Genomic DNA, 23,264 nt, shown 5'->3' with positions numbered 1-23,264 from the left:
ACAGAAAGGATACATTAGGCGTTCCTAATTTAATATGTCTAAATAGGACACTTAGAGGTGTCACAAAAAACGGTAGGAGCTCCAGAGCATAGCTATTATGGGCGAGTTTTAGAAAAGAAAAGTGATAAAGATGTTGCCATCCAACTAGGTTCATTAGGTGCTCAGGAGACAATACCCAGAGACAGTAGGGTTTATAGTAGAGGAAGAGTTTATTCTGCATAGCACTGAGTGGGGAGATGGGAGGAATTTCTCAAATCCACCTCCCCAGGAATTTGGGAGAAAGAGTTTTTAAAGATAGTTTGACGGACAAAGGATTAAGCAATTAGGTTTGCTAATTGGCAAGGTTCTGGGCAGAATTATAGGGGTGTGGAAATCATCTTCTTGTGTTGCTTCAGTTCCCGGGGTCACAATTTCAGTTAAGTCAGTTTCTTCCTCTAGATGAGTCAGCCAATCCACTGGAACGCAAATTTTGGAAGATATTTTAGAAACTATCTCTAGGTTTCAAAAAGGCGATGTTACTATAGAGAAAGTTAAGAATATTTATGACCACCAGCTATGCGACTGCAGAGTAGCAGATGGGGGTCAGTGGTTAATTACTATCATTACTTTTAGCAGGGCCTATGCCTTATTTTTAGCTAAGCCCTTACCCCAGTTCTTGCCTTGTATTCCATTGTTAATTTGTAAGGGCAGTTTCAAAGAAAAGAGTGGGTAGAAAGAGATTAAGTAACTAAAACTTCTGATTGAGGCCTGAATGTAAAATTGATACTACTATATTCAACCCAGACAGGCTTAGTTTAATAGCTGCTGTGCCCAAATTAATGGAAACTCTGAGGAAGGGGCACTGCTCGCACAAGAGAGCCTTAGAATGTTGGGGAAAGGTGGATGGCACCTGCCCCAAACCTGAAAAGATGGGGTTTCAGTTACAGGAATCACATAGGCTGCTTTGACATGAAATCTTTATACTACAGTTTGGTCAGGTCACAGGAGAAGTTCCTGACTGGAGTCATTTTCCTGGCCAGTCCTATGGCTGGCTCCTAACTCACAGGGAGTTACTGAAAATTAGATAGCATGCTGGTGAGAAGAATTATTTATAACATTAAGCATCTCTTTGGAATCTGGCACCATGTTACATACAGTGGGGAATTAAAAATACATCTAGCACCCTCTCTGTGATCTCAAGTTTACTGCCTAATTGATAAGGCAGTAAACTCTAACTCTGATAAGAAAAATGCCAAGAGGTTATTGTTAAATATTGACCTGAGGCTAAGAGCATGGGTACTCTAGAGATTAAGAGAGGAAGAATTGATTATGGGCTGAAGGAATTGGAACTGGTTCTGGGGAATCTGAGGGCTGGAATCAGCCCCCTCCTCTTTTCAGGGCTAGGTTGGGTACAGGAAAAGAGATGAGGGGCAGTTGAGTTGCTTTGTGTGGTTACTTGAGGCTCCATCTTGCACTTCAAGCCAATGTAGAATCAAGCACAAGGGTGTCTAGGTCTTTAGGGGATTGCTGGGACTTGCGGGTTGCATTTGCCATCTCTATGTTGAAAGTAGGAATTTTCAGGGAATGGAGTTATACTTCAATATTCATCCCTCAACCAGCTGTACAAAAAGTCATTTTTAAGATTTATCTTCTCAAAGAGCTTAAAAATCACAGGAAAGTATTTTAAAATTGACATATTAAATAGCACTGCCATCTGCTGGAATTAGTGAGAACACCTCCCACAAGGTGCCAGTGTCTCCAACTGTTTAATTCAGGCAGCCTTAGCCTTAGCACAGACTTTTCAAATTCGCTATTGTTCCCTCCTCTTCCTCAGGACTGCCTCATACCCATTCTACATTCATCTTCAACTTTCAAGTACAAATACAGGAATAAAGATGATGTGTTGCATTTCTCAGGTTGCCTATGTCAGTTCTCTATGCAGATATCAAAGTTAATAAAAATGATGATTTCTATTGTCTTGACTACGGACAGCCATTGGTAACATTTAACCCAGACACTCAGGGTTTGAATCCTTTTCCCACCTCTTGTACGTATGTGACCTTGGGCTTACTTAATGTTTCTAAATTCCAATTACTCATGTGCAAAAGGAAATAATAAAGATATCTATTTTAAGCAGTTTTAGATGGGGCACAGTGGCTCATTCCTGTAATCCTAGCACTCTGGGAGGCAGAGGTGGCAGGATCCTTTGAGGTCAGGAGTTCAAGGCCAGCCTAAACAAGAGTGAAACCTCATCTCTACAAAAGAAAAAAACAAAAAGAAAGAAAGAAAAATTAGCTGGGTGTGATATCAGGTGGCGAGGTGGCTATAGTCCCAGCTACTCAGGAGACTAAGGCAGGAAGATTGCTTGAGCCCAAGAGTTCAAGGTTGCTGTGAGCTAGGCTGATGCCATGGCCCTCCAGCCTGGGTGACAAAGTGAGACTCTATCTCAAAAATAAATAAAGTGGTTTTATAGGATTTTATAAGCTTAATACATGCATTGCACCTAGAACAGCACCTGGCAGATACTATATACTTAGCAAAAGTTAGCTATGATTTTAATATGTCAACAGAGTCAAGACAGAACGCTAATGTTCTTGGATGGTGTTCTGTTCATGTGTTCAATCTAAGAGGCATCAACTGATGCTTGCCCTTCAGAGTTTGTTATCTGTGAGGCACCTGTTTGCTCCCAGAAGGTACGGCTTTCCGAAAGCATGCCCATCTCATCTTCATTATTTATTTAGTTACTCTACTTAGGTGCGATTATGAGAGGACGTGTTAAGAGTCCTTCTTCATTACTTACAGAGGAACCCCTCAATTCAGAGCAGCTATGGAAACATATGGCATTTCTGTGCATGTTTCTAGACATCTAGAAACTAGTAACTAGATGCTGTTTTTTTTCTTCACTTAAAGTGAAATGCAACAAAATGTTTAATGAACAAATTTATCTAGTAAACATGAAACTGCCGAGGAGGTAGTTGTGGTTGGAGTGGGAACCATTGTGTGTGGCTTGATTGCAGGAAAAGAGGAAGCTAAGGGTGAAAAGAAACCACATCTCAATAATGCAGGACATCTCTTTACGTCTGAAGAGAAGTGGAGAGGAATGGGGAGGCTGTAGTTTTGAGAAGGAAGAGGGAGCTGCTGGGGTGAGGGGGGTCTACCAGCGGAAAGCTAAGTGATAACACTTGCTTTAAGTTAAATATACACTTGCCATATTGTTTTGTGGGGAGAGAAAGAGGAAGAAAGTCAGTTTTCTGAGAGGAGGCTATTCCAACTGGTGATGAGGACTTATAATGCTATTTCTTAATCTATTTATTATAGATTTTAACGATTTCCTGCTATGTGGAGTTAGGATTTAATTATTGAATTTAAAGAACTCTTCTATCACAATTCCTTCCATGTTTCAACAGTTATGACTTAATTTTTACCTACTTTACCAATTAGTTTTATAATTTATAATGACATACTTCTTACATCATCAAATTTTAACTATATCTCTTGACCTCTCTCTTGGTAAGATATTTTATGTCTCTACCCTTCCACTATGGTTTGAATGTGTTTTTTTCATGGGTTTGTTTTTGAGTCAGAGTCTGGTTCTGTTGCTCAGGCTAGAGTGCAGTGGTATCACCACAGCTCACAGTGACCTTAAACTCCTGGGGTCAAGGGATCCTTCTGTCTCTGTGTCCAGATAGTTGGGATTACTAGGCACATGCACTATGCCCAGCTAATTTTTCTACTTTTGTAGAAACAGAGTCTTTCTATTGCCCAGGCTGGTCTGAAACCTTCCACCTTGGCCTCCTCAAAAGCTAGGATTACAGGAGTGAGCCACCATGCTCTGCTTGGTTTGAATTTTCCCTCCTAACTCATAAATAAGAGACTTAATCCCCAATGCAACAGAATTGCATTGAGAGGTGAAGCCTAATGGGAGGTATTTATAAGGGATTAATGGCCTTATGAAAAGGGCTTATGAAAAGAGAGAGTGGGGTCTCTCTTCCGCTCTTTGTCACGTGAGGAACAGAGGTCCTTCCCTCTGGGGGATGCGGTGTTTAAGGTGTCATCTTGGAAATGGATACCCAGTTCTTAGCAGACACTACACCTGCCAACACCCTGATCTTGGACTTTCCACCAATTTCTAGAACTGTGAGAAATAAATCTCTGTTCTGTATAAATTACTCAGTCTCAGCTATTGTTATAGCAGCACAAAAGAAACTAAGACACCTTCCTTTACCTCTTTTCTCCCTTCTGTTTTCTAAATCAAATGTCATCAAGGTTGAAAAGATTTATGTTCTGTTCTTTAATCATAATTACTGATCAAAAAACAATAAATGGCATTTATACTATGTAAACATGCTTTACCTTATAGCTACTCAGCGTCCTCTAATTGCATTTCTTTCACTAGATATGCCACTTTAATCCAAGATAGGATTAAATGTATGAGAAATTTATTAGAGGAGATTACCTGTGAGAGAAAATGGGCAGAGAGTAGGGAGACGTTGGGAGAGGCATCTGACTAAGAAGCAGGTCCGATTCCATATGTACAAGAGACAGAAGGAAGAACAGTTGGGTGGATGCATCTTAGATTATAGTATAGTTTTAAGGAAAATTTGGCAAGGTTGGTGGGAAGTGCTTGTGCCCAAGTTGCCTGTCAAGAGTTCTGTATCTTCTAGGAAGAAGCCTGATTTAGCATCCCTCTCATGCTGGGAAATGATGGATATCAGTATATAGTGATCTGGGAGATGCTTGTCATGTCTACCACATTAGGGTTACAATATTATTACCCCTGAACTTCTCTTTTTTTTTTTTTTTTTTTGAGACACAGCCTCAAGCTGTCCCCTTGGGTAGAGTGCCGTAGCATTACAGCTCACAGCAACCTCCAACTCCTGGGCTCAAGCGAGTCTCTTGCCTCCGCCTCCCAAGTAGCTGGGACCACAGGCGCCCGCCACAACGCCTGGCTAGGTTGCAGCCGTCATTGTTGTTTGGTGAGTCCGGGCTGGGGATTCGAACCCGCCACCTTAGGTGTACATGGCTGGCGCCTTAGCCGGTTGAGCTATAGGAGCCGAGCCACCCCTGAACTTCTCAAAGGAGACTGTTCTAATTGTCAAGGCCAAAGGGATTCTTGTTTCCTACAATTTTCCCATTACATAAAAGCATGCCACATTTTGTTTTATATTTCTGACAAGTTCTTCCAGCAGTAACTGTGACCCATGGGCCTGCATGTGTTGTGGTTAATGTCATGTAGGCATAGTTACATCATGGCCAGATAAACTCTGTCAAATAAGGCTTAATCTGGTGTAACAGATATTATTGATTACAGGTAGAAACGTCAAGTGGGGGAGAGTACTACTGAATAAGGAGGCAGGAGAAAAAACATATGGTCCACAAATTAGCTGTGAAATCTTAGTCACATCAATAGTCTAGGTCTCAATTTTCACATCAATAAAGTTGGTTGGAGTATGCATTTTCTCAGGGTCCTCCTGGTTCTAAAGTTTTGTGGGTTTACGAGGTTGTTCTTGAACTGAAGTAATTTGCAATGTGGACTCAATCTAGAAAGGAATAGTGATTGCTTATGCTATCTTTGAAACTCTGGTTGATAGCATGTGATTAACTGCTAAGACAATTTTACCAGAGAGGATAGAAAATACCTTTCAAAGCTCAACTACTCTGAAGCTGGTTTTCCTGTCAATTTATCATTTGTTGGAAGGGGTTTTCTTAGCTTTTATGAGGCAGGGAGCATAGCGTTAGTCCTGAGATTTGACAGGAGTCACTTCTTTTCCTCAAGGGTCAGAGTGCTAGGAAGGGCAATCACAGCCATTTCCCTAGGCTTGTCTAACAGGCAAGGAAAAGAACCTGGGCTTGTCATTATAGATCTTATCAAGCTTGACAGGATGAACTTATCTAAGTAATAGGATATGGACCTATTTAAGAGGCTTTGAGTTAATTATTGTAATAAGGGTAGCTTTCCAAGTTAGGAAACGGAAACCATGCAATTCAACTCAGGCAACTTTCACTGGGCCTATTATATACAAGTATATGATGAGGAATTCAAATACAAACCAGGTATTCAGGAATTTAGGATCTCTTGGCTTAAGGCAATTAGCCTAATTTTATTACAATTATATTTTTCACATTGTAGATCAATGGCTCTCGAATTTGCTGCAAAATAGTTTCACCAGGGAAACTCAAGCATCATGCTTGGGTTGGGTGTGGTGGCTCATGCTTGTAATCCTACCATGCTGGGAGGCCAAGGTAGGAGAATAACTGGAGCTTAGGAGTGGGACACCAATCTGAGCAAGAGCCATACCCTGTCTCTACTAAAAATAGAAAAATTAGCAGGTGCCCACCTGCAGTTTCAGCTACTTGGGAGCCTGAGGCAGGAAGATTCGGTGAACCCAGGAGATTGAGGTTGCTGTGAGCTAGGTTGATGCCAGGGCACTCTAGCCTGGGGCAAGAGTGAGACTCAGTCTCAAAAAAAAAAAAACTAAAAACCAAGAAGCCTGGATCACATGCCACACCAGTTAAGTATTTGGGGGTGGGGAGAGGCAGGGAGAGAGGGTGTTGCACCTGTTTTGGGTTTTTTTTAGCCTGTTAGGTAATTCCAGTATACAGTCACGTTTAAGGAACAATTTTATAGGTTCTTACTACTCAAAATGTAGTCAGAAGAATAGCAATATTATCACTAGGGAGCTTGTTTACAGCGAAGGGTCTCAGGCCCCTTGGGAAACCCACTGAATCAAAAAACTGTCTTTCCATAGGAGTCCCTTGATCTGCATACACATTCAAGTTTGAGAAGTGCTGTGGTACACCATGTTTTCCAAAGATTTGCTCTGCATCTAAGCACAGCTGTTGTCTACTAACTTCTAAAAACAAATTAATTGAAGCAACTAAACTTTTCTATGATTCACTGTCTGAATGGCCCCTGAATGTGAGTTTTTGGTACTATATGGCAAGTTGTACGCTTTCAAGTGGAAGAAATGATCTACTTCATTAGTTAATATCCTCAAATATTTGAAAGGGGTGAAAGCTTCTACTGAGAGGTCAGAACCTTGGTCTTGAGTTCCTGAAATCCTTGAGTAAAGATCATTCCTTTCCTTGTTCTTCCTTCTTAAACATATGAAACAGACAAAATAAATAAAAACACAGAGAATTAAGTAAAACAAAACATTTGAAAATTTAATTCATGACATACACTGTAGTATATACAAGCTTGAATGTGCATAGAAAAAAGACCTGAACAGATACACATCCAATTGTTAAGTTTATCTTGAGAGTGTGGAATTGGGGTGGAGTGGGAGTAGTGCTTTTATTTTGAAATTCTTATACTTTTGTACTTTTTGAAATTCTATGATGAGAATGTATTACTTCGATAAAAACTATAACAAAAATTTAAAAAATAACAGAATAATTTTTGAGCTACACTGGAGGAACGGAGAATTAAATCACATGGCATACCTTCCCATATTGACGTGGCACACAACTGTGTAGTCTACAAGCAAAGAAACATCAGAGAAGCCAATTTGGCAACATCACAATTTTAAAAGGTCCCCTAGAATAAAGGCCCTTAGGCAATGACCCCTCAAGATGGACAGTATGGGCATTAAAACAGAAGGCAGAGATTACTTACTTCTGGAGGGGCTACAGGAAAAAATGACAACCTGAAAACTTTAGACAAAAGAAAAAGCTTCACAGAAGTCACTCTGAAATACTAGAACAGTTAGCCAAAGGCCATAAATTGGGGGTATGAAAACACTACCCAGCCCAGACTCGAAACTAATACACTAAAATCTTAGTGATCTAGGGATGTAGGTTAGGGACATCAACTTTTCCATTTGTCACTTCTTCCCAATTTCTCAGATGGTCTGCTTTCTATCTCAATGATTTTAGTTTAATACTGCAGTTTTAATTGAAAGGAATAAAATTAACTTCATCTAGATTCAATGTAAATTTTTCTAGTTAGAAGAAAAACAAACTTGAGATTAATGATATTGTACATTATTCATTTTTTCCATAATTACTTCTACCCACTTAATATATTTTGGAAGATGAAATCTGTGATTTTGCATGTATGCCTAAAATTGTATATTATTTAAAATTTGAGAAAATCGTATCCTATTCCAGTTTCTTCTTCTTTTAACGAAGTCACCAAGAGATGATGATAAACTTTTTATTATTATGAACTTTTTTCCCAACAAAAAGACTCTTTAGGTGACCATCAGATTGACAGTGAAATATCCTTATGAAAGTCAAAATATTTGAAAATTCTTTTGCAAGCTACATAGTTAAGAGCTTAATGAAATGTTGTACTCCTGAGTTTTCCTAACCTAGATATCAAATGTTTGTGTAGGATTATATACAATAAATAAAGGAAATCTGCAAAAATTTAATCTGAAATTATAAATAGTAAAGATAAAAGGTATAAAGTGATAACAACATTATTTTCAAAGTTATAACAGCTGGAATGTTTCTGTTTCTCAATGAATTATAGTATTTTAATTAAAAAGAAAAGAGAAAGAAAACAACAAAGGATTCATCCTAATCTATATAAAGTGTTTATCACAATGTCTGGTACACTATAGCCATTTAATCAACATTGGCTCTAGAGTGAACAATGGATTAAAACAATAAGCAGAAATAGAAGAACCCAAAGTGGAAGGAAAAGCTTCGACCTAACTTCTTGGAGTACACCTTTAAATGGAAAGTCGGAGCTCACAAAGAGCAGTGAGGAATTCTGCATTTTCTGGATCTATCTTTTGGGCCCTCTCATAGTACTCAGCAGCTTGCCTCTTTTCTCCCTCAAGCTTATAAACAAACCCGAGGGCACTTAAACTCTGCACATCTAAAGCATTGTGACAAAGTCTCTTGGTAGCCAACTTCTTCAGAGCACTTGTCAGTTTGGTGCGTAGGGATGAACGGTCTTTGACCTTTAAAGCCTCTAAATAGTGATGGATGGCAGTATTTTCTGATTTCCGGTGAAATTCCTGAAAGCGGCCATAGTGATAGTGGATTTGATGTTTGTGATCATCAGTTATGTTCCCTAAACGGAGGGCTTTCCAGAATATGTCCTCAGCATTGCTATACTGGCCTCTCTCAGCATACATGTTGGCTAGGTCTGTGTAGGCAAATGCAAACATGGAGTCTCGTTCCACAGCTGCCTTGAAATGAAATATAGCAGATGCAATCAGCTCATCGACCTTCAGTTTATCTTTTCCTTTAGGTCTGTTGCGTGTGGCCTTCTTGATTTGGATCATCTGTGCCCTGTAGCAAAGTCCCATCTGGTGATGCAAGAAAGAAGAGGTTGGTGTCACTTCCAAGGCCCTTTTCAAAAGTTCAAGAGCTTTGTCCCAGGAATTTTTTCTCCTATAGAATTTGGCTGCATAACGAAGGACATAAGGCTGAGATGATATTTGGTCCAGGATTTCTTCAATATACTTTTCCCCTTCAGCTTCTGCATGTACATCTTGAAGCTTCAGTGCCAGAAAAACCTTAATGTAGGTGTTATCTGGGTTCAGGGTAACAGCCTTCCTCAGGGGCCCCAGAGAAAAGCTCTTTATAGACCCTTCTCTGTCAGAATCATCCAGCCGATAAACCGTGATGGCATAACCAATGTTAAACTCTGGATTGTCAGGTTCTGCTTCCAAAGCCTTCTCAAAGGCTGCTTTAGCCTTTTGGTAATACTTTCCTCCAAATTTCAAAAGTGCCCACCCTTTCTCACAGTCAATCTCAGGACGCTCCAATTTATAGTTAGAAGGACTGGACAATTTCTTGCAGACATTCCCTATCTTGTCTATATACTTCTGAGCTTCTCCAAGTTGGTCCATGTGATAATACACCCAGGCATAGTTTCCCCAAGTGACTAGACTTCGTACTTCTTCTTCATTTGAGTGTTCTCGCTGGATTATTTCTTCTGCTTGTTTCAAGCACTCTACGGCATCTTTATTTTGGCCTTTTAGGTGTTTCACATAGGCCAAAAGGTTATAAAGAGCAAGTCTGGATTTTGTGGTAAGAAATTCAAGCTGTTGTCCAATTGTATCTTCTACATCAAACAGATCAATGTCTTCTTTAAGCAGATTCCACGTAAAGTGACATTCTAACTCCAACAGAATGGCCTTCAAAGTCTCTTTTGGAATTGCACTGTCAAAGATAAAATCCTTTTTAGTTTTTAAAGAAATGAAAAAAACACAATTTTCTAAACTTTAAATAATATTCTTTGCTAACAATCAGTTTTATCCCTTATTTTATCTTACAGTTAAAGCACTAAGTTCCCATAACTTTATACCAGACTTTCTTCTATATACAGCTATGTTCTAGAAATATTTAAATTCTCACTGTTTATTGCAAAACCAGTTTTGGAGAGAAGACTGGGTATCTATTCCCTTTTTTAAAGTTACTAAGCCCTTGAAAATTAGGAATATATATATATTTAATAATTAACATAAAAATTCCATTTCTATAAGTAGTGAGAGAAAAAGAGAAGGTGAGAAGTAAGAAAGTAAGTACACTGAAGAGGACAGAGAAGCCACACAAATACTTAATTTTTCTGCAGAGAAAGAAAGAGGGACAGAAAGACAGACTCCCAAAGAAACAGACGTGAGTACCAAGAGAAGGGAAAAAGCTTAAGTTTAAGATATGCAAAAGGAGAATATACGGAATAGAGATTTAGAGGAAGATGAAGAAAAGGAAAAAGGAAGCTGAGTAGGTGTTTCTTTCTTTTTTTTTTTTTAAAGAGACAGAGTCTCACTTTGTTGCCCTCAGAAGAGTGCTGTGGCATCATAGCTCATAGCAACCTCCAACTCCTGGGCTTAGGCGATTCTCTTGCCTCAGCCTCCTGAGTAGCTGGGACTACAGGTGCCTGCCACAATGCCCGGCTATTTGTTGTTGAAGTTTGGCCAGGGCTGGGTTTGAACCCGCCACCCTCGGTATATGGGGCCGGTGCTCAACCCACTGAGCCACAGGCACCACCCAGCTGAGTAGGTTTTTAATATGAGTGCCACATCCTTCTGACTCCTGGGGTTAGAGGCAACAATAAAGGTTAACACCTATTATTAATTTATCTTTGCCCTTAACTTCAAGAAATATTTATAGAGTGCCCTATGTGCCAGGTACCATGTAATCTCTGCAAGGCCCACTGGGGGCACTGTGCGAAGCTGTGTGTATATTTCCCTTTCTGCTGCACACAGGACCTCTTTCCTTGTATAAATAATGTAAATGCATTTATATAAACGAGTATGGGCAACAACAGTAATATTTCTGTCAATCAACATTTACTGATCACTTCAGGTCACACCTGAGAGGCAATATTCTGTCATAGTGGACAAAGCACTCGTTCAGTAACAAAGTCCTTTCTTTAGGGTAACTTCATTCTGGGAGAGTGTAAAAGGGGAGCTGACAGAAAATAAATAGCATAATTCCAGATAGTAATAAGTGCTAAGAACTACAACAACAAAAAAATAGTATAATGGGACTGAGTAAAGGTGGTGGTGGGAGGTGTATACTTTAGTTATGAAAGTCAGGAAAGGGATAATTGAAATAAGGAAGCAATCACAAAAGATCTGAGGGCAGACTGGTTTAAGCCAATACTTCTTAACCAAGGTGGTTTTTGTCCTCCTCAACCCATAACCAAAGTGGTTTCTGTCCTCCTCAACCCAGGACATGTAGTAATGTCTGGAGACAATTTTGGTTGTCATCACTGGAGGACTGCTACTGGCATCTAGTGGGTCAAGGCCAGGAATACCACTAAATATCCTACAAACCCACTCCCAACAACTAAGAACTATCCAGCCAAAATGTCAATAGTGCTGAGGCTAACAAACCCTGGTCTGGGCCAAGGGATCAGCAAGTGAAAGGCCCCGATGTGGGAACCTTGGGAAGGGAAACTTGGGAAGGTTCAGGGGACAGAAGGAAGAACAGAATGGCTGAAATATAGTAAATAAAAAGGAGAGTAGCAGGAAATGAGGTTTGTAGGGCCTGACTAGCCATGATAAGAAATATAAATTTTATTCTAACTGCAACAGGAAATAGAGGAAGTCTTAAAGTAGGAAAACTATAACATCTGATCTAGTTTTAACAAATCACTCTGGCTGCTCTGTAGAGAATGGATGATAGAGGATCAAGAAAGAAAGATGAGAAACTGGTAGGGAAACCATTTATTCATTCAACAAATATTTATTGAGAGTTTGTCACAGGCAGGGTACTGTAGCAGATAGAGCAGTAAACAAAACACAAAAAACAATTCTGACTTCATTCAACTTATATTCTAAACACTTACATTCTAACACATGGCATGTACCACAAAGAAAAGAAAGAAGAAGGAAGGAAGGCATGTGTGAGATGATCTAAGTGCTGAGAAAATAGATAAAGCTGGAAAAGGGAATGGGAAGATAAGAGAGAGTCTGGAAGGTAGCTCAATTTTAATTAAGATATTCAGAACAAATCTCCCTGAGAGACATAAGGCAGCTGTTGAAGGAGAGAAGAGGTGATACAAACTTAGCAAGGAGAGGTGATACAAACTTAGAGGTGATGCCCAAATCCACAACAGGAGGTCAGGCTCCCTACCCATCACAGAGTGAAATAAACATCCACCTCTGTTCTTAAGATCCCTACCAGCCCACCCCAAAGAGGATGAGGGCTGCTCCAGCATTATGAATGTGGCTGTGGGATCTCAAAAGAACATTCAATCAAGCACTAATGTGCTTTGCCCAGGCTTTGTGGAATTTAGGTACAATTGGATACCACAAGAAGTTTTACTTTTAAAACTATTTAATATTTTAACCTTGTTTCTGGGAAGCTGATGAAGGTTATTGTGTCTAAACTGGCAACATTTATCCTTAGGTAAGTCCCTTCTTTTGCTAGGAAGAAGCAGTCTTTCATTGTCTGAGACCATCCCCCATGCCATGGGGAAACCCTCTTTCATCCTGGCCTGCATGTACACACAGTGTATTCCAACCCCTTTTCCTAGTTGTTTCTTCAAGCCACTTTCTGTTAGTTCCCTTTCTTCCTAAAAATGTTAAACTTCTTTTTAACTTATATTAATAACGGTTGACATTTACTGTGCAAATAGTACGTGATAAGCAGTCAACCCTTTCCATAGTCCCCAGAGATGGATGCCATTAATTTGTAAAGAAAACAGACTAACAGAGTTTAAGAAACTTTGCTTTGTGTCACCAGCTAGTAGGTGCTCAGGGTCAGTATTTAGAACAAAGGACTATCTGCTTTTAGAGCTTAAGATCGCAACCTTTCATTCCTCAACTGATTAAATGGGGCTGGTTCACTCACCACGTGCAAGGCAGGGTGCAAGCCCCGAGGGATACCAAATGGGTAAGAAACGGACCCTACTGTGCTACATTAATCAAGGACACACACAAAGAAATCCCCATAACATACTGGATTGGGTGGAAGGGTAACAAAAGTAGCTCCCGGGAAGGGAAGAATCACTCAAGATCCCCAAACCAGAGAGATAAAGCGGCAGCGTCAGGCACATGTGACGCCCGGAGGGCTGGGGCGAAACCGCGCGTGCCACACTGCGGGAACCGCGGCTGCGAGGAGCGGCAGGCGACAGGCCACAGGGGCCCTGGGCCATCACGGCGGGACAAGAGGGCTCCGCGAGCGCTGACCGGCCCTCCCGGCGGCGGCAGTGGTGGCCGCTGCATCCCAGCACAGTCACTGCCGTTGGCCAGGCCTCCCCGGTGCGTCGCCCAGCTGCACGCCCCAACGGCCCCGGCCGCAGCCTCCCGGGAAGGGACTGGGTCCGGGGAAGCGCTCGCTCGGCCCACCGCCCCGACAGGCCCGACTCCAGACGCCGAGGATCGGGCGGGGATTCCGAGGAGGGTCGCCGGCGCAGACGCCCAGCAGCCGGGCGCGAGGAGCTGGCCACGGAAAGCGCCGCAGGCTCGCGCTGCAGACGGATAAAAGAACATCGTGTGCAGCACAGGCCGACGCGGGCTCGGGAGACAGGCGGACGAGCATCCTTACCTCATGGCTGCTGGACTCCGCCGGCCATCCGCACGGCGCGGCCCCCTGGCGCTCTCCTCAGACCCGCGCCGCGGCGTGCGTGCGTGTGCGTGTGCGTGTGCGCGTGCGCGCGCTGCAGCCAGGCTCGTGGGGCTGGGACCCCGCCGCGCCGCGGCTTTTGTTACGCGAGGGATCGGAGCAGGAAAGGAAACTAGAAAGTGAATCTGAAGCAGGAGCGCCCAGGCCAGCTTCGGAGACCGAAACTTATCCGAGCAGCGGAAGAGCCTCCAGCCAGCCCGGGGTCGTTTGGAGTTGAATTTCCAGCTGGGCCTTTGCCCTTCACCTGCCTCTCTGGGTCAGTGTGCTGCTTCGTTATCCTTTGTTTTCTTTTTAAATAAAAATGACAGGAGATTGTTCAGCGCTATTTTTAAGTGTCGCAGGGATGCTCTGTCTAGCTTTCTACGTGCTCAGTGGAAACTGGTTTCTCTGCTTCCATTCCAGTCTTTTGATTCAACAAGCAACGTAGCAGTGCTGGGCACCTATGCTATTATTTGTGTTGGGTATATTTAAAATAGAGCAGTTTGGGTATCAAGATGTATGTATCTTTTAAGTTTTGGTAGATGCTGCCAAATAGCTTTACAAAGAGGCTTATACACTCCAACCCCCAACCGTAGGCAAATGCTTTTCTGTCACACCCTTGCCAATGGTGCTTTATGTAATAGGGTCCCCATAACGATGGGGGATGGCATTGGGAATCTAAGCAGAAAATGCCAAAAACCCATACATTAAAATTTTTGTCACGTCCGAATTAATTCATTCAACAGATTTTACTGAAGAATTGTTAAGAGCCAGAACTTACTGAAAGTACTGTCAATATGGCAATAAAGAAAACAGAAAAGGGCCTTACCCTTATTGAGTTAATGTCTGTATTCAGAACCTCAATATTCTGTCCATTATCGTGACCGGTTTTATAACAAAAGTTTACAATTCTCTAGTGTCTTAGCTTCCTCATGTTCCAAAGGAGTACTCATGTTCACATTAGTACTGAAGCAGGCAGCTAAGTGGCCTTGACTTGACAGGGATGAAACAGGGAGTGTCAGTTATCTCAGCCCCAGTGGCTTAACAATGGCAGTCTTAGAAAAAGTAGAGACGAGACAGAGATCTCAGTACAGATTACTGAACAGAACTTTGTAATTTTCTGTACACTGTTACGATGTCTTTGACTTTTTCACAGTAAACAGCAGAACCTCCTTGTAGCCCTGAGATAACGACAGTGCCTTACTCTACCACCAGAATGTTTAGAGAAACTCAAGATAAGCAATATGCCTCCCCAGATTGTGACCAACAGCCACTAAGCCCAGGCACAAGGCTAAAAGAATGAGCAGAATCAGCCCCTAACTCATTATAATACTAAGCTCCTCACCATGGGGAGAGATTTGTCCACCATTTTTTGTTCATGGGATGTATGACTAGCGTGCTTCCTCACTGCACTTGTGTGCCCTGCACTCCACCCCAAACATGCAATGGAGTTCACTCCCTTTATGCATTACTCATTTTCTCGTCCGTAAAACCCCTTGACCCTGCTAACTTGAGAGGTGGATTTAAGGTAGCTTGTGCCTGCGCTTCCTTGTTGAAGCATCATCTGAAATAAATCCTTTCCTCCTTGACAATCGTTGTTGTCTTAGTAATTGGTTTTCTGTGCTGTGAGCAATTGTGGTCCCCTCTTTTGTGGGTTCATTAATGTTATTCATCATTTACATTGATTTTGAATTTTTAAAAGCATATTGTATTAAGATATTGTCTATCTTGATCACTGAGCTTATGGCCCCGTTGCCCCCTAAATCTTAGACCCTGAGGCAGTGTCTCACTTAAGGCAATCATTTTTCATGCTTGGTTTACAGCTATACTAATAGAGAAATCACTGGTCAACTGTGCCTACTGAGGACTTGAATTTTTTAATCTAAGTTTAAAAACTTATGAGTTAATAGAAAAAACTTAGGAGGATATTTGGAAAAACTTAGATAAATTTACTTTTTTTAGTTGCAAATTTTATGAAATATAAATACAGATCAAGTATTCCTAACAAAAATTTAGCATTCAGTCTGTGATGTGCTCAGTCCTACCTTCTCAAAGACAATGGATGAAATTGGTATCAACTGAAAGGAGCAAAAATGATTGGTGCAAGTGGATTGGGACCCCCAAATTGGGGAATTTTCCTGTGGTGCTCTTTAGTAGTCAGAATAATAGCCCCACACAAAGATGTCCATGCCTGAATCCCAGGAATTGTGAACATGTTACTTTACATAACAAAAAGGAATTTGCAAATGTTATTAAATTAAGGATCTGGGGATGGGGAGGTTATCCTGTATTATGCAGGCAAGTCAAGTATAATTAATTGCAAGGGTCCCTATAAAAAAAAGAGGCAAAAGGAGTCAGAGAAGAGAAGGTGATGTGAAGAAAGAAGCAGAGAGAGATTTGAAGGTGCTTTGTTGTTGGCTTTGAAAATGAATGAAGGAGTCATTAGCCAGAGGGCAGGCAGCCTCTAGAAGCCAGAAAAGGCACAAAAAAAGCTGTTCCCTGGAGCCTTTGTGGGAGTGGAGGCAGTGTCAGTACTTTGACTTTGGCGCAGACATTTTAGACTTCTGACCTCCAGGACTGTAAGATACGAAATTTGTTAGGTTTTAAATAACCCAGTTTGTGGTGACTTGTTACTGCTGCAATAGGAAACGAATACATCATCCCCTAAAACGTACACAAGAATGAAAAATTGATGACATTGCTTTTTTAAGTTTTCCTTCCAACAATATTATTTGCTATGCGTGTCCTTTTAATCAAATGTGATTATTCATAATCAAAGACAATGGCTATAGATTGTCTCTCAAATCACTTAGCATCCCTTTCTTTTCTTTCTTTTTTTTTTTTTTTAGACAAGAGTCTCACTTTGTCACCCTTGGTAGAGTGCTGTGGCATCACAGCTCACAGCAACCTCACACTCTTGGGCTCAAGTGATTCTCTTGTCTCGGCCTCCCAAGTAGCTGAGGCTACAGATGCCCGCCACAACCCCCAGCTATTTTTAGAGCCTTGCTCTTTTTTTTTTTTTTTTTTTTTTAAGTAAAGAGGCAATATTTATTTGAAAATCAGGTAGCAAATACAGTTTTAGCTTTCCTTCATTACAAGAGCAGGTAAGTTATATTTTTCACTCCAAATAAATCCAAGTACTAGCTAGTAAATGACAGAATAAGAATTCAGATTTGACTGCCTGTGCCATTGTCTCCCTTTTTGACTCGAGTTAGGACTTAATCCCAACGAACTAAGACACAGCAAACATCCATCTGAGGTCTTTGGGATAGAGCCTCGCTCTTGCTCAGGCTGGTCTTCAACCCATGAGCTCAGGCAATCCACCTGCCTCAGCCTCCCAGAGTGCTAGGATTATAGGTGTGAGCCACTGTGCCCGGCTACATTGTTTTCTTATTCTTATACCTAGATCAATATCAGCAAATGACTTGACAAAATAGTGCTTCATATATAGTGGCATAAAATAGAAACTCCCGGGAACAATTTGATCCAGAATTATACAAATTATCTTCCTGGTGAAAGCTGACCTTTTAATTGTGTACTTATTTTAGTCTTTGTCCCTCATAGTAGGTCATAAATGGGATGAAGTTTAGTAAAAGTAACTGCCTCTTCACCTCAGTATTTTTGGTATCTAGCACTGAAAACTGTTGACAAACTGAATAAATTCAACATTTTACTGTTTATAAGTCTAATGTTTTATTTGCTACAAATCAATCCAGAAAGCTTTCTTCTACAGTATAGCATTCACACAAATGGTTTGTCTCTCTCTCAGACACACACATATTTTATTTAATTATGTAATTTTTTTAAGTCATAACTGTACATTAATGCGCTTATGGGGTACAATTTGCTAATTGGATATACAATGTGGAACACTTACATCAAACTTAACATAACCATCACCTCACTTACTTATTTGTTGTAGTAAGACATTTATACTCTATTCTTCATGGTTTTAAAGTGTATCATCGAGTTTCATTATTTTCTGAATACAAGTAATATTTTATCAGATTTGAGTAACTGTTTAAAAATTACATCATTACAGTGAATGATGATGATTCACTGGAAAGGATGATTAGTACATGTTAAATGTAAAAGTAAATGAAATGTGAAAGTGGCTGATATTTTAGTGCCTAGAAACCTCGTCCTAGTGAGTTTGCAGAATCAGCAGCCAGTCTCAGGGCCCGCTCATAGTACTCTACGGCTTCCTCCATATTTCCTTTCAATTTGTAGGCAAACCCAAGGATGCTTAAGCTTTCCAGGTCTGATGCATTTCTCTGAAGTCTCTTAAAAGCCAATTTCCTCAAAGAATTGATACTTTTATCCTTTGCAACTGAAGGGTCTCCTATTGTTATTGCTTTTAAATAATGGATAAGTGCATTGACTTCAGACTTCTTTTGAAATTCCTGAAATTGGCCATAGTAAAAATGTACCTCTTGCATTATTTCTCTAACCACTGGGTTCATGGTTAACACTTTTTGAAAAGTGTCTTCAGCTTTTCTATAATTGCCAGCTTCTATATACATTCTTGCCAGGTCTACATAAGCGATCTCAAATGTGGGCTTTATGTCCACAGCAAATTCAAAATGAGATATGGCTGATCTTATGATTCTGTCTGCCTTTTCCCTATCCTGCCCTCTAGGCTGTGAGTTTGTAGCCATGTTTATTTGGATCATTTGTCCCCTGTAGCAAATCCCTATCTGGTGATGCAGGAAGGCAGATGTGGGTGTTGCCTTCAAAGCTGACTGTAAGAGCTGAAGAGCTTTATCCAGATGGCCTCTTCTCCGGTAAAACTTGGCGGCATATCGAAAGACATAGGTCTGGGAGGACATGTTGGCCAGAGCTTCTTCTATGTACTTCTCTCCTTCGGCTTCCTGTCCTTCATCCTGAAGCTTCAGGGCAAGGAGCACCTTCACATATTGATCTTCTGGATTTAGCCTGACAGCTTGCCTTAGAGGGTGCAAAGAAAACTCCATGTGACCTTTTATTTTTGCCTTAAAGCCATCCAGGCGGTAGGCAGTGATTGCATACCCACTGCTAAACTCAGGGTTTTCAGGGTCCTTCTCCAGAGCCTTTTCAAAGCAGGCCTTGGCCCGTTCATAATTCTTTCCTCCGCACTTCAGCAAGGCCCATCCTTCCGCACAGTCCATCTCAGGACACTCCACTCTATAGCGGAAGAGATTTCCAAACTTCTGGCAAGTTTTCTCCACTTTGTTCAGGTATGTCTGGACTTGTGCCAGTCTGCCTATGTGGTAATACACCCAGGCAAAGTTGCCCCAGGTCACCAGACTTCGCAGGTCTGTTTGGTCAGGGTATTCTCTCTGGATTAAGTCTTCAGCTTCTTTTAGGCTCTCCAGGGCGTCCTCGTTCTGGCCTTTTAGGTGTTTCACATAGGCCAGTAAGTTATGTATTCCCACCTTTGCGTGTTTGCTGTCTAAGAACTCAATCTGATCTAAGACTCTGTTTTCCAAATCAGGCATTTCAGAGTCTTCAATTTGCAAGTCCCATGTGAAGTGACATCTCAGCTGAACCAGGCTATCCTTGACCTGCTGATCATCAGTGTTCTGGCTGCAAAAACAAAAGCAGATTTTCTTTCTTAGGTGAGAAACAGCCAAAAGAATAAAGCTGGATTATACACTTCGTATTTTAGAGAAACACTTTGTATTATTAGATAACTGCAAATTAAAACCATCCTGAGATATCATCTAACCCCAGCGAGAATGGCCTGTATCACAAAATCTCAAAACTGCGGATGCTGGTGTGGATGTGAGGAGAAAGGAATGCGTCTGCACTGCTGGTGGGACTGCAAACTAATACAACCTTTTTGGAAGGAAGTATGGAGAAACCGTAAAGAACTCAAGCTAGACCTCCCATTTGATCCTGCAATCCCATTACTGGGCATCTATCCAGAAGGAAAAAAAAAAAAAACCTTTTATTATAAAGACACTTGTACTAGGCTATTTATCGCAGCCCAATTTACAATCGCTAAAATGTGGAAACAGCCTAAATGTCCTTCAACCCAGGAATGGATTGGTAAGCTGTGGTATATGTATACCATGGGATATTATTCAGTCATCAAAAATAATGGAGATTTAACAGCATTTGTAATGACCTGGATGAAGGTGGAAAACATTAGTCTTAATGAAGCATCATAGGAATGGAGAAGTTTGTTATGAAGACAATGACAATGAATGACACGGTAGGACATGGGGGAAGGGGAGACCAGACAGAGAAGGAGGGAGGGGGTGTGGGCAAGGAAAAGAAAAAAGAGAAAGAAAATAGTGACTAATTCTCACATAAATTAGATTTAATTTTGACCAAAGTATACTACTTAAACATTCATTTTTAATTCAACATGTTAATATGTTGTTTATCATATTGCATCCTCATTTACAAGTGAAATATGTTTGTAATTTTCCCTTAATAATATATTTTCTCCAATTGTATTATCAGGTGTATCCAGATTAAGTAGAATGATTTTGAAGTATTTCTTTTTCTATTGTCTATAAGATTTGGCATGATCTGTTTTTTTGAAATTATCTTTTACTTTTATTTAGAAATACTAGTTGTCTATTTTTTTAGATTTTGGAAAAAATAAGAAGAAGTTGTTAACTGATCAAAGTATTCTATAATGGACATACTCCTATCTGACATTGTGAATGTTACTTTTTTTGCATTATTATTGTTGCTTAATATTTCATTACAGCAATTGTCTGATTTCTTTTCTGAATGTATTTATCTTCTTTGTTCTTTATGAGGTTTTTGTTCTCAGTCCTTATGTTAAACATTGATATTGTTATTAAATTTAGCTTTTTAATTCTGTGGGAAAAAAAGATGGTTAAAACACTTTGTACTTTAGAGCTACTCTTGTATTTTAGTGGTACAACAACAGCGTGTGTTATGGTTCTGACATTTTTTTACACGAGTGAACTTATGGAACCACAGCCTTAATCAAGACACAGAATTACTCTGTCACCACCATATCTCCCCAATACTAACCCTTAAGGGTCACATCTGTCACCTCCTCACCTGTACCCCTTAAACATCCCTAGCCCTAAACCACTAATAGTTCTTCTTTGTGTTTATAATTTTGTCATTTCAAGAATGTCATATAAAAGGGGAATAATATACAAGAGTAGTTTAATGTACAAAAATTAATCAGTGTGCTACACCACATTAATGAAAGAATTATAAAGAAACCACATGATCCTATCAATTGATCCAGAAAAGGCATTTGACAAAATTCAGTACCCTTTTATGATAATAACACTCAATAAACTACTACTAGAAAGAAACTACTTCAACACAAACTCCCAAGCTCAAGAAATCCACCTGCCTTGGCCTCCCAGAGTGCTGGGATTGTAGGAAATCCTTAACCTGGGAAGAAGTTTGGATCAGGTGTATTGGTAAGGTCAACCCCTGCAAGGCATCAACCACGTGTAAGCTTTGTGTTCCACCTGCTTATGTTGCTTGGCAATAACTTTGTATTCTAAGGGCAATGGGCAATACCACATAGCTTAGCGTGTGGTAGGCTATCCTATCTAGGTTGGTGTAAGCACACTGTATGATGTTTGCACAATGATGAAGTCACCTAAGATTCATTTTTTAGAATGTAACCCTATTGTTAAGTAATGTGTGAGAGTGTGTAAAGACCTGCCTATGAAGAAATGTACAGATTTCTCTCGAAGATTAAATGTGATAATTAACACAATACTTTTAGAAGCCCGGCTCGTGCTTAATAAGCATCCAAGAAGCGCTAGCTACTTTTAGAACATTTATTATTATTTTATTATGATTTTATTTACCAGTAATAACTCTGTTTATGAAGGAGGGTTGATGATAGGCCTGTAACTGTGCATTTTCTGGAAATTTTGCCCCTTTAGAGTTTTGTCCACTGAGCACTGAGAGGAAATTTGTCAGTCAACATTAATTAATATTTTTTTATCAGCTGATATCAGGGGTTATTTGCATTAAGATTCAGTTTGGACAATATAGAAATTCCCACATGAGGCCCCTTAGGTAAGGAGGACACGAGTGTTCCCAAGCACTGAGTTCCAGCCAAGACCTATGGAAAGGAGGATGTCGGGGATCTGCTGGGTGCCTGGCTCTTCCAGGGAGGAGGTAATCAGCTAATTGTAAATCCAGTAGGACTGAGAAGGCCTAACACAGGAACCAAAAGTGAGACCAAAAGCCTATGAGAGAGGCAGGCCTGGAGTTTCTCCCACCACATCCCCATAGTGTCTCCCTCAAGATACCTGAGAGGCTCCAAGATTGTGGCTTTCCCAGTTGTGTGGGTCCTGCTTTTTCTCCATGATGAGAAGGCACAAAAAGAACCATCTCTACATAGTCTAACCTGTCCATTCCTTGCCCAGATCAGATGGAGTAAAACTGGTGGCAGTGAAACTCCGATAGTGGAATCATTTTCTTCCTTTCTGCAAAACTCTTTTCCCATTTCCCTCCCCTTTTTGGGCTTTAGCATGAGTTAAGTTTCCTCAGGCTCATGCTAACAAAAATAAAAAAGCATTAATACAGCAATGTTTGTGTGAATGTGCACACACTCAAGCCCCCCCCCCCCACCCACACACACCCACACATTCAGTCCATAAGCTAGAAAATGTGGCCTTCGCTGAGACCAAACCTGCTGAGATAGTATTTGATTAACATTTTTTCAGAAGCTTTAGACATTATGGCAACAAACACAGAAATCCTTACCTCATGGTTGCTGTGACTGGGCAGCAATTGTGCAGTTTTTGTGTAGACGGGTGGGCTCCCCTGAGGTCTGGCCAGTCGGTCTCCTGGATTTGCAGAGAAGTTTAAGCCCTGGGACAGGGATATATAAAGGAGCTAACCAGCAGCTAATGATGTCAGCTGTGGGTGTGTCATTGCAAGGAAAAGTGGAAATGGAAAGTGAAACTTAAGCTAACAGAACAGGGATGGTTTTCTTCATTCTGTTTTGAAAAAATGACTGTAAGGAGACAGATGAAACCAGTTTGACTGATATGCTAATTCTTCTCTCCTGGTCTTGGAGAAAGCTGGGAGCTGGGACATGCCAGTTAATGCAGAATCCACTAACCTGTGAAAATCTTCCGTGTGCACCTGAAGAGTCATACCATTCCTTCTGTGCCTCTGTCTGCTTGCCAGGAACCATGGAGTGTTTATTTTATGGTATAAAATTCTGTAAATGTGTGAACAGGAGTCTTAACTTAAATGTGCTGCCATTCTCTGAGAAGTTGTATCTTACTAATTACTCTATGCCTTTGCTTACCTTT

General features: G+C 40.7%; 2 protein-coding genes across 2 annotated transcripts; both read right to left on the bottom strand.

The window, feature by feature from the left end:
* Positions 1-8,444: 8,444 nt before the first annotated feature.
* IFIT5 (interferon induced protein with tetratricopeptide repeats 5) lies at positions 8,445-13,992 on the bottom strand. The gene is made up of 2 exons (XM_023509583.1): positions 13,942-13,992; positions 8,445-10,104 (listed from the first exon to the last, which is right to left on the bottom strand). Exons 1-2 carry the CDS (start codon positions 13,944-13,946, stop codon positions 8,661-8,663), a joined length of 1,449 nt encoding a protein of 482 aa, XP_023365351.1. The 5' UTR covers positions 13,947-13,992; the 3' UTR covers positions 8,445-8,660.
* A 3,905-nt stretch (positions 13,993-17,897) lies between these two features.
* On the bottom strand, positions 17,898-22,804 carry LOC105886400 (interferon-induced protein with tetratricopeptide repeats 1-like). The gene is made up of 2 exons (XM_012801333.2): positions 22,708-22,804; positions 17,898-19,563 (listed from the first exon to the last, which is right to left on the bottom strand). The coding sequence occupies exons 1-2, from the start codon at positions 22,710-22,712 to the stop codon at positions 18,129-18,131; spliced, it is 1,440 nt and encodes a 479-aa protein (XP_012656787.2). The 5' UTR covers positions 22,713-22,804; the 3' UTR covers positions 17,898-18,128.
* Positions 22,805-23,264: the final 460 nt, after the last annotated feature.

The sequence above is a fragment of the Otolemur garnettii genome, unplaced genomic scaffold (genome assembly GCF_000181295.1).
Source record: "Otolemur garnettii isolate 467f Iridium unplaced genomic scaffold, OtoGar3 scaffold00008, whole genome shotgun sequence".
NCBI lineage: Eukaryota > Metazoa > Chordata > Mammalia > Primates > Galagidae > Otolemur > Otolemur garnettii.
The sequence above is the reverse complement of the archived record's forward strand: the minus strand, read 5'-3'. Positions and strand labels throughout refer to the sequence as shown.